At 37.3% G+C, this 12189-nt stretch overlaps 1 protein-coding gene and 1 pseudogene across 1 annotated transcript in view; both read right to left on the bottom strand.

Moving 5' to 3' along the window:
* Positions 1–348: 348 nt before the first annotated feature.
* Positions 349–6348, bottom strand: LOC137709939 (beta-amylase 3, chloroplastic-like; annotated as a pseudogene).
* A 2033-nt stretch (positions 6349–8381) lies between these two features.
* Positions 8382–12189, bottom strand: part of LOC137710397 (uncharacterized) — a 38891-nt gene continuing 35083 nt past the window's right edge. Inside the window, exons 58-64 of the mRNA XM_068449400.1 lie at positions 11767–12126; positions 11266–11424; positions 10899–11180; positions 10610–10822; positions 10440–10492; positions 9658–9766; positions 8382–9156 (exon numbers count right to left, since the gene is read on the bottom strand). Coding sequence (XP_068305501.1) covers positions 8809–9156; positions 9658–9766; positions 10440–10492; positions 10610–10822; positions 10899–11180; positions 11266–11424; positions 11767–12126 — 1524 coding nt within the window. The 3' untranslated portion in view covers positions 8382–8808. The remainder of the gene's footprint in view (positions 9157–9657; positions 9767–10439; positions 10493–10609; positions 10823–10898; positions 11181–11265; positions 11425–11766; positions 12127–12189) is intronic.

The raw sequence follows: 12189 nt of genomic DNA, 5'->3' as shown, positions 1-12189 counted from the left end.
AAACACCTGAGTTGTGAGTATCTAGTACCTGGCCGCAGATTTGGAGGTAAACTCTAGTCGGTCGTTGATTTACCAAAAAAATTAGTTAAAGAGTTAGCATCCCGACATAACTTTTCCATAAATCAAAGGTTGGATTAGAGCTTAATTCCATAAAACTTTGACTGTCAAAACCAAATTGCTTCACAATGAAGGTGCATTCTAGTCGAAGCAGCCAGGACACGACCATCAAGAGGTTTCCACCATATATTTCATCCGATTTAAAAAAACTGAACCATCGTATAGGTGAGATCACACATTACAAAAGCTTGTGATGGAACAAAATAATGAAACAAATAATTTCTAGCATCTTTACACAAGAACAGTTTCCTTGGTTTTCTCGCCTTTCTCTTTGATAAAACGAACAAAAAGGTCGCTTCTCACAAATTCAACCATGTTCCTCCAGTTATCCCCCTCGAACAATCTCTTGTTCATTCGGAGATATGTAAATGCATTTAGTGCATTGCCAGAATCTGATCTGCTTGTTGCTAAAACTTGTGCAAACGCACGAGTGTCATACCTCTCCAGGGCATTTTCTCCTGCCAGGTCAATTCCAGCACTCTTGGTCGCCATCTTTACCTGCCTCACTAGACCTTCTGGTGAGCAATTTGCATGTTCAGGCTGTACTCTATCTTTCATTTCCATGCAGGTGAAGTTTAATACAACCATGTTTTTGCTGAACATCCTGGCTGTCGGCACGTAACCATCTCTGTGTCTAGTGTAGTAGTAGCAGCCTGCAGTTAATTCAGCCGCATGTGATCTTGATCCGTAGTGCCAGTGAATCCCAGCAATCTTTCCGGATAGTTTAGTTCCAGATCCTTGGAATACTCCTTTCGCAGCTGACAATATTCTATCTCCGTGTCTTAGTAGCTTTCCGGAGTACCATTCCAGGAAGAATTGTCCGTTCTCAATGTTCCATGTTCCATCTCTTTTGAAAAATCCGGTGTCTTCAGGAAATTGATTGTACTGGCCGGAGTCATGGGGTCCACTTCTTCCCCAATCTCTCTTCCCCAGTGCCTCTGCTGATGCTTCCAAGGAAGCTCTCATGTACTGCATGAAATAAAAACTTGTTTAGGAATAACGAATATCACAAAAAAAAATTATCGAAATATGATGTGATTCGGTTTAGGGTCAATGAATTGGTCAGCAGAACTGGAAAAATGGCTTCTGTTCAGAATAATTACCTTGTCATAACATTGGAATTCCCCGATTCCAGGAAACCTCCAAGTTCGTTACTTTCTGGATAAGCTGGATATCTGAGCTCCCCACAAGGACCCATGCCTACTTGAATTTCCTGTACAAGTAATTGGAATTGAGTTTCCAACTTTGAAACAAGTCCCTTGTAATTTGAGACGGATGTTGACATTCGTCGAATGATGCCAGCTTGTCCTAGCCCAAATTAGTTTTCCACTGTTTGAAAATCTTTTTTATTTTTCCGGTCGGACACTGGCAAAGGTCTCTTTATGTCTAGTTGTTTGAACTTTTGAATTCCTACTACAAAAATAATAGCATAAAGCTGAGTTATAACATGTTTGCTGCAGATAATTACCACAATAACGTCGCCCAAGTAGTCAATGAATCTGTCGTGGAAGCTCCTCATGTAATCGGTGTAGACCTGAATGGAGTTCTTCCTCCGAGAACAGGCAATGAATCACATCGCAAGGATATGTACTCAGGATGCCCCCTGCCTGATTTGTCTGTGTAAACAAGGTCAGGGTTCTTGCTGACTTCTTCAAGCACCCATGGAGGTAAAGGAATGCTGAAAATTCATAAAATTTGTGCTTTAATTAGTGAATCGCTGCATAAATCCACACTTGGCGGAGTTAGATCAAACTCTGGGCAAAAACATAGAAAGCACTTTCTGCTCATAAGCACTTTTATGTTAAGCATGTTCCATTAAAAAGCCAATAACATGGCTGTTTGTGTTGTGTAAGTTATAGAGAACATTAAACATAATATACTGCAATTAGAACCACCAAACACACCTGCATGAGTCTCCAACATTTCCTCCGCACTGATGAAAAGACATGACGACTTGGATCTTCATGCCATGCTTTTGCACCATCTGCACAATCTCGGCATAACCAGTTGTACTTGGAAGGTCCGTCCTCCTCCACCAATCCCCACCATACATCCACCACAACTCCTTCAACCCCTGCTTGCTTCAGGGCCACCAAACTTGCATTCATTGCTCTCGGCTTATTCAAATGCCCTCTGTGACTAACCGTGTCTAGCGGAAGCATCACGTAAACAGGCACCTTGTTGTCAGTGCTGGTGTGAGCAATATTGGGTAGTGCATGAAGCAACTCTCTCCTTCCATCAGAGATGGTCATTAAGTTGTTCTCGTGCAAGAGCCGTGTTTCTTGCATTGAACTCTTTGCCCGGAGACGGCATGATGGCTTGATTTGCGCAAAGCATATGATGGCTTGATTTGACTAACGAAGTTGAAGAACGGAGAGTTAACGTCATTGTATTTTCTGAAGTGTGTTTTGGGTTTTTGAATGGAAGAGAGGGAAGAGAGATGGAAGAAGGGGTTGCGTCCTTATTTATAAAAATAAATTCCGTCTTGAGGAATGGCAGGTTTGGTGGGGTCCAGTTGAAAAGAGAAAAAGTGCCAGAGATCAAAGCAGCTCAGCTCATATTTTATTTTATTTTATTTTATTTGTTGGTTTCACTCAGGCCACTTTTTCAAAGTCATTTTCTCCATACAATTTCCATTCTTACAATTTCCAGGAAAATGTGAATTTCCTTTTAGGTTACAAGGAACTTTGGCGTTTACGTTGGAAGCAAATTGTAGCAATCGTCTTCTCAAAGTTAATTAAATTAGAGCAATGATGTTTTAACTAAAAATTCATAATTATTTGTCTCTTAACTTATAAAAACATGCAGCTATGATCTTTTCATCAACTTCGTCAGAACTTCTGTCAAAATGAATGAGTCACGTGCTATGCACGTGAGGCCAAATCAAGGAAGAAATATAGAAAACAAAAGTGAAAATTGTCCTTAACTTTAATTCAATTGGAGTGGTTCCTCAACTTTAACCTAATTAGTGAAATGATCTCTTAACTTTAATCCAATTGTAGTAATGGTCCTTCAACCATGAGTCGTTTTAATGGAAGTTCTAACCAAGTTGACGAAAATGACCATAGCATCACATTTTGATGAATTAAATGACCAACACTCCAATTGGGTTGAAATTAAAGGAGTATTGCTCTAATTCAATTAAAGAACTATTGCTACAATTTTCTGGTGAAAATTTTAAAACTAATTAAAAATTTTGAACCACCTTTAATTTGTACTGGTTTTGTTTCTCCTGTGTTTTTGGCCTTGACTTATGGAACAACTTTCAAGGGTATATTAGTCATAAGATTTGGATAGATTATAGATATTTTAGTATGCTTAACACACTTGAAGCTGCAAGCATTCATGCAGGAATCCTGGTTGGATATTCTTATGTAATTAAAATATCTTGAGCTAGCATTTGTGATATTTTGATATATCTTGAGCTCCTCTCTCTAAAGATGAAAATATCTTCAACTGATGATTCATCTCGTCTGATATTTTTGGACCAAAATCTGTCATTTTCCATGTTTTGCATCTAAAGTTTTGTTCATTTACCGTTAAACCCGCGTGAAGTGAGGGAACTGAAGCTTTTGTTTCAATTGATTCCCTAGTCTAGAATGTAATTGCCTGAGCGCGTCAAACTGTTTATGACCTGTTGTATGGTTTTGGTTGTGCATGTTTTAAGCTTTTCATTGTACGTTAATAATGAAATACGGCTCCATACCACTCTTCTAAAGATCTAGAATATAATTGCTAGCATCAAGCGGTCACTTAGTACCACAGTCTAGCGGTATTCTTCTTCTTTTGTAAGTGAGAGGTCTTAAGTTCGATTCTTGCCAAATTCAAAATTAAACCATATTTTTTATAGGTCATTGTGAGGTTAAGCTCATTCTCACGCTCGTGTATATAATACCATTTGTTCAGGAAAAAAAAAAAAATCTGAGGTGTGCCTACACAGCTTCGGATTTACACCATTTGTGAGGTTAAGCTCATTCTCACGCTCGTGTATATAATACCATTTGTTCAGGAAAAAAAAAAATCTGAGGTGTGCCTACACAGCTTCGGATTTACACCATTTGTTCAAGGTTGACTGGGCATTCCCAGATCCATTAGCGATTTCAAATTGAAGTTGAAGGGCTCTATCCTCTGGTTAACTGTAATAGTGCGACGGCATCTTCGGGAAGAAGATGATTGTGAAGAAGATTTTTTTTTTTCTTTTTCTAAAGACTTGGTCTAAAACAATGTCGTTTTAGACAATTATTTAATTTTTTTTAAATGACTTGGCCTAAAACAATGTTATTTTTGTCAAGTTTATTTTTTTTTATAACCCACAATAGTCCCATGTTTTTTTATTTTTTAAGTAACCCACAACTGTCCCCAATTATACCCACAACATTTCCCAATTATTTAAGTCCCTTAAACCTTCGCCTTAAGCCTCAAGACTTTCACCTAGGCGGAATTATCCATAAACGCCTTCACGTTAGCCTTTTAAAACATTGGGTAGCATTATCGAATATCTGTAGGTTTTCTATTCTTTTTTTCTTTCAAATGCTTGTTTATCTGTGAAAAAAGAAACGAAACGTCGGGCCTATATCTATAATTTGGTGTGATAAGCATTGGGTGGTTTTGTTTTGAACAGTGTAGAGAAAACCCCACAAACAAGCTAGCTAGGGTTGTGTTAGAGTTGTGTTTGGTCTATGTGTGTTAGATGACACCGCATTTTCGTGGATCAGAAAATATTTCAGGAATTATAAGTTTTCTTGGCTAGCAGATGGCCCTCTACCACAGTGATGAAGAAAAATGATGCCCTTACATGACAGCGGGGGACAATATCGCTCAACTAAAATATAAAAAAAAGAAGGGGGGGTTTTCTGGGCTTTGGTTGATTTAGGATAAGAGAGAAGTAGTAGTGCTGGGGATGGCATTATCAATTGAGCATGCGGTTAACAAAGTCTTTGCTGCTTTCACTTGTCTTGGATTTGATGTCTTTCCATTAAGCCCTGAACTCTGGAGTATTCAAACTTAGTCGCTTCAACGACTCCGCATTTTTTATTGTTTTTAGGAAAGTTCTGGCGGCTCGCGCACGCCTCCCTCGCCCAATCGATTTGTCCCGGGAGGTCCCGAAACTTTTCGGAAGTTCGAAGAAACACTTGTAATCGACTTTCGGGACTCTTCAACAATTTAAGCAGGTGCAGTGAAGAAGCTTGTTGCTTTCATGGATGTGCATGCAGTAGTGCTTATAACGAAGAAGAAGAGGTTTCTAATTTTTATTTTAATCCTCCAAATCATCGCAACCTCTCAACTTTAAATTCAAGTTACCCCATCCCCCAGCACCATTTCCCATTCCACCACCTCTAACTGCCTAATTTTATTTCTTCCAAATTCATTTAAGTTTTGTAATCCTAGACTCTAGTCTCAACTCCCAATTGTAATATATATGTTACATTAACAAATTTCATCTTTGTAAAGTCATTAATTGATGTGTTATGTTGCTGAGGAGAATTTGTTGGTTTTATTACCCTTGAGATTAATCTTTATTTATTTATTTTTTTTTTTTTTGAAAGCGGGACAACTAGTGACAAGCCACGATTATCCATCTCATTCCATCACCTCTAACTGCCTAATTTTATTTCTTCCAAATTCATTTAAGTTTTGTAATCCTAGACTCTAGTCTCAACTCCCAATTGTAATATATATGTTACATTAACAAATTTCATCTTTGTAAAGTCATTAATTGATGTGTTATGTTGTTGAGGAGAATTTGTTGGTTTTATTACCCTTGAGATTAATCTTTATTTATTTATTTATTTATTTTTTGAAAGCGGGACAACTAGTGACAAGCCACGATTATCCATTCCTTCTAAGGGCCTAGAAGACTCATAGAGACATTTCAGTTTTCTCTTGGCCACAATCAAGCAAACTCACCAACTTAGAGCCTCGAACTCGGGACCTCCTTGTTTTTTGTATTTTGAGAGCCGAAATCTGCGCCCTTACCACTAGCCACTTGATGTGATTGATTAATTTTGATTATTTAATGAACCAATTTAATAAAAAATAGTGATATGGAATCAAACTAGTCTAATATTTTTTTTTTTTTTTGAACTTTTATCTTGCGACCTCCCGATCTTGAAATCCTGGATCCGTCACTGCGACCATTCCCATCCTATTCGCACCACCGGCAACCCCGTGATGAGAAGATGTCCCCATTCCAGGATTTTTGGCTTTTCTTCGACCAATGCCGCGTTGCATGGATGATAGATGGGAGTCGTATATCTAGTTGCGTGTGTTTTCATATACCAAAATAATATCTGTGTTTGAAATTAACCAAAATAACATCTACATGTTGCGTGTGTTTTCATATACCGACTGAAGTTTTGATGAGAAACATTTACTTTATTGGCTATTCATAATAATATCTGAAATGCTCCAAACTCAAGGTAGTAAATTAATTTATTGGGTTGTTAATGGGTACCTTTTAAGATCCGTTTAATTTAATATACTATAATATAGAGGTGAGATCGGAAGTGATGGTAATGGTGTAAGATGAAATCAAACTAAATGGATCTGGAAACATTCCAAATATAAGTATTATGAATGGAGTGTCATTAATGGAGTGTTCTAACGACATCAACAAAAAAAATTCCCCTTTTGGAAGACACGAGCCAAGGTTTGGAAAGTAATCTAATGTCCTCAATAATAGTTTTCAATCGCCAAGGCATTTTGCACTTAGTCTAAAGAATCTTATACTTGTGGAGGTTATGAAAACCTTACTGTTCGATGTTCTCACTTCTCATATCCGATTCACCTATGTCTCAATTCATGAGGAGAACCCCAACAAATTACAATGAAACTGAAATCCAAAAGGGACTTGATAACTAATAGGCAATTGGTTGAAAATTCACAACCAAGTGTAAACAATGAGCAGAAAGAAAGAATAAAAAAAAGGACAATTTTCCCATATATTAGGGCTTCTCTTTACTAAAAAAAAGACTAGCTAGTGACTTTATTACGGCAGTCCATCCTTTCGAGAACTGAAAAGACTAAGAGATATTTCGACCTCTCTCTGACTATCATCTTTAGAGTTTCTAACTCTTATAGACACACTTTCTATTATTTGAAACCGCTTTTAGCCTCTCTCCCTTGAGTGTCACTTGCAACATATATAGTGTAAAGACACTAAGCCTTATAAACTACAGAACTATTTTTTTTTTTTTTTGTCACAGGACTTGAAAATAGTCGAATAATTAAAATGCCGACTTGAAAAGAAACAAACAAACACAAAAAGATCTTTCATGCCTTTGTCGGGAATCATGCAACAAATTAACTTGCAATAAAAAACCAAAACTATAAGAAGGGAGCCTTACATATAGAGATAAAAATATACACAATATTTTGAGTAACTTTACTAGTTTTTATACATTTCAAGAAGAGTAAAAACACAAAAATACCTAAAGTCCAACCAAAAAACATGGAAACAATGTTTTAAAATACTAATCATACCCTTAATAATTTTGTTTGTTAACATAGCCCAACTTACACAACCTAAAAGAAATTAACATGCTCCATCAACTCAATCCCTCATTGACCATTTTTTATGGATCACTTTCGAAACAATATGTATAATTAGTTTGTATCTTTTATTAATAGAATCAGTCTAACCCCTCATTGATCTTTTTTTGCAAAATTAATTTCAAATACATGTATTGAATCAGAGTTTAGTACGCAGTTGAGATCTTCTCATGGTTTGGTCATAGCTTCCTGAAAAATCGAGCTCTAGTTAGATAAGTGAACTACAAGAATACCAAAGATACATTATTTTAATAATTTTGATAAGAGAATTGTTATTAGCACTTCAAAAATCTCATTTTGCACTTCAAATTCTCTATAATAGAAAGAAAAATACACTTGTGAGGAGTGTGGAATGAGATTTTTTGAGTGCTAATAACAATTCCCTTTGATAAATCGCAAACCAACTAAAATTCATCTTCAATACTAAGAAGCTTGGTCTTGAGAATCAACTTTTACATATAATCAAGCTCTAATCGCGTCGATGATTTACCAGAAAGCTAAGTCAAGATGGAATTCTCTAACTAGTTTTTTGATAAATCATCGAACAACAAGAATTCACCTCCAACTGTACACAAAAAAAAAAAAAAAAAAAGGATTTTGGTTTATATCAAAGACAAAATGTGAGGAAATGGAGCAGGTGTTTGTGCAGGATTTTAAACTGCGTTTTACTGGCCGTCCCTGTAGCAATAGGTCTTTGAACACATGTACTATTGTAAAACCACATTACGCGACAGGTCTAAATTGATAGTTTATCCTCCCACATTCGTTTTTGTATAGCGAGAGAATTGCTCATTCACTTGACAAATAAGCAGAGAAGAAAGGGTCAGGCCAGAGCCCAGACCTGCATATAGGTATAAATTTTTCATTTGACTCACCAGAATCCAATCGCAGGCGCACAATATTCGGTTCCCAGGTGATGATTCTAATTACCACAATGAAATTACACACACAATCTGTTGATCTATAATTAGCACCTTGAGCAAAACATCAACAATGGTGATACAAATTGCATCCAACGCTATACGAGAGACGATATGCTCTACAGCAAGCACTGTACAAGGACGGAATTTTTGAAGCATGATAGAGCCCTTTTCTAACCAGCAAAATCTGGAAAAGGCCTTTACAATATAAACTCACATTTCAGTTCTCTTCTAGTGATTCCAATAGAGGCCGAGGATCGTTAATAACCCTCATAGGTTTCCAGCCAGATTCTTCCTTGGTTTGCCTTAGAGCCACAAGGTGAAGCGCGTCGCTTTGGACTTGATAAATGTGACACGCCCAGGGGTACGAATCTGGAGCAGACCAAACCCTTTGCCCTTCGAATTCCGCCTCTTCAGCAAGTGATTCAGCCACACAATACGCTATATCAAGTTCTGGCTCAATAAAACTAGGCACAGCAATGCATCCGGGAGACACATATCCCTCTGGAGCCCGAGGATGCCAAATTGATACCGGTGCTGCATAGTCCTCCAGGCAGTTCCTCCATACCTGCATATGTACGTATGGAGGTTATCAATTTATGAACAAAGGAAGGTTATTAATATATGAACAAAAATCGCAAACTTAACCATGAGCCAGATCAAGATTACAAGGTTTAAAAGCAGTTTGAAAATGAGTGAATGGTTTATGATGACGATTCCAATATCCCCTACTTTCATTCCAATCGTTATTATGTAATAAAAATGAAACGCTCTCGACTATTCCACACGTGATCTGCCTTATATATGAAAAGAAAACATACAGCTTTCTCCTGAATCCTGATGATGATTAAGTTGATCATCAATAGCTACAATTTGTATGAAGGAACAAGAAAACACTCTGTTTCAACAATTCGTCACCATTTTTCAGGAGCATATTGAGAGGCATGCCATTAAGGGAAACCACAGATATAACAAAAAATAAAAAAAAGATGCGACCCAAAAATTTCTATTAATCCTCATAGACTAACCTAACTAGGATGTAAGTCTACTAGTGACTATAACTTCTTACCAAGTCATAACCAACTGGAAGTGCAAACAATCTGTCAATCTTGCAATAAACAGCAGCAACGTTTGGAGGATGGCTGCCAATGTGAGCAATATCACCAATCGAGACATAGCTGAAAATAAAAAAACCACTCATCAATTTTCACAATGACAACGAGCAAGTTAGTAGCATCTGGTAGTGAAATGCATAATTTCAGGAGACTGAAATGTTGAACTAGTAAATGAATTGAAGCACGGTTCTACTTTCATTAGAATATGGGGTATAAAAAAAGACTTTCATCCTAGCAGAAACACTTGAGACATGTTTTTCTTTTTTGTAAATCACATTATATAAAAGGCTAAAGAGAACCATATATGGCCCCTTTCGTCTTTTCTCAACTTTTTCTCCTTTGATTGGGGGAGAGTAGGGTGGAGCCCTAGGCGTAGGGCATTAAACCAGTGATATACCATAAGCTTTTAGCTCAGCTAGAGAAACGTCTAGGAACAGCTCTTTTCAACATGCCAGCGGGACAAAGAGCCTTTAAAAGTATCCTAGCTAATCATGTCTTGGTAGAAATTTGGGGTTTTTTTTTTTTACAGTAAATGTCAACATTGCAGATAAATATTTTAGGAAAAAAAGAAAAAGAAACAGCGCCTCTAACTGATGCAATAGAGCATTCACGTGAATTATAGGCTCTTTGATTGATACATAGAAAGATGCATTTGAAGTCAGAGACCAAAATATAAAATGAAATGAACATTAATGTTTTCAAGAAAAATAGAAAGTAGAAAATCAATCATAATTACCCGTCAGGACAGATGGGTCTCCAAATGCTACATATTACATCATCTTCGGGAACCTAAATATATAAAACAGTTATTCATCTGAGACTACAAAACCATAAGCTGCCAAATCTTGACCAGATAACAAGAAAAGTACTAAAAATGGAAACAAGGTAACGTGAACAATAAATCACCTGTTTTCTGCACAACATGCATCGACTTCTGGATTCTTGTTCGCTGCTCCAAATCTTAGAAAAGTTGATGTTGTGTTTAACAAATCTATCATTCAATGCAGAATTGTATGATGGGAGCTCTCTCAGCCTAGTAATTGCCTTGTTCTGTATACGGTGCTCTCTCCCATCAGCTTCAGACCAGGAAAAATACACATGTCGCTGGCTTGATGGAACCTGAGAATGGTGAATCATATTAGAATTATGTATATGTTACCTCTTAAAAGAACTAATCTTCAGGTACAGTATTAACCTTCAGCATTAGGCTTTTCATGTCCGACTGATATGCTTTCCACATCTTACGCACTACGGAACAGATCCTAACAGCTTGGGGTTCATTTCCCGGAACTTCTTCAACAATGCACTTTATCACCCGAACAAAATTTTCCGATCTCCTAAAATTTTTAAGGTGGAGGATCAAGTGAGATGGTTGATTGCAGCCTGCTTTTGCCAACTCCATAGCCATGAGCTCTTCCCAAGGTACATCCCACATAATCTTGCAAGGTTTCTTATCCATTTTATCTGGAGCCAAACACTAGGAAGCAAAGAAAAAAGATTGAATGTCAAGCTTTAAAAAAACATTGGGCACAATACGACTATTGCAAGACCACTTGACTAACCTGAAGCAGCATGACTCGCTTATTAGTCACTAATACAATCCGTTGGTAAGGCACAACATAATGATCTTCATAATAGTCAGACAAAGCAAACTTTGATGGCTCCTTGAATATTTCAGTACAACCAAAGTGCCGATGTGCTTCTGCAAGGTATAAAATCATCTGCCAAAAAGAAACAAAGAAAGTAAAAATAAATAAATAAGACTTGTACATTAAGATAATAGCAACGACTTTTTGGTGTGAGCAATGTGACACTGTCAACAAAATTACCCCAAGCCTCGCAAACATTTGTAGTAAAAGGCTAATAAATAACATATACTTTTGATTCGTATTTGATACGTGTATGTCAAGAATCTCAGCATTGTGCCAATTAAAATGAAGACTTAAAATCACAAAACTGAATCTTTTACCATCTCCTTATGCATCCTGTATCCTACTCACTCACACTCCCCGGAAAACCAAAGCAAATAGTTTATTTGATCCTGAATTTAAGTAACAATTTACCTGCCCAACAGCTTCTCTCTCACAATATTCTCTAAGTACAGCATCAGCATGGATTGCTCGGGGATTTCTAATTCTCTGGAAGGTTGTCTTGCTATTGAAAACCTCTAAACATTTGGAACAACTTGCTCCGATTCCATCAACAGTCAATGAGAAGAAGTCCAATGCCCCACTGACTGGTTGCACTATCACTCCTAGACAAGCACGCCCAAGCCCTTGAACTAGTCCTAAAACACCATCTTGTCTTGCACTCTCTACAGGCTTATTCACCACTCCAGACACCCCAAAGGCAACACCTTGCACAAGTGCTTCTGTACCTTGCATAATTCCATCACCCACCCCAGTTATTCTCCTTGAAGTCACCTGAAGCCATTTCAAAAACAGCCCTTCGTCATAACATTGCATTACTAATTTTTATTTCTTGGT

The sequence above is a fragment of the Pyrus communis genome, chromosome 12 (assembly GCF_963583255.1).
Source record: "Pyrus communis chromosome 12, drPyrComm1.1, whole genome shotgun sequence".
NCBI lineage: Eukaryota > Viridiplantae > Streptophyta > Magnoliopsida > Rosales > Rosaceae > Pyrus > Pyrus communis.
This window is presented reverse-complemented; position numbering and strand designations above follow the sequence as displayed.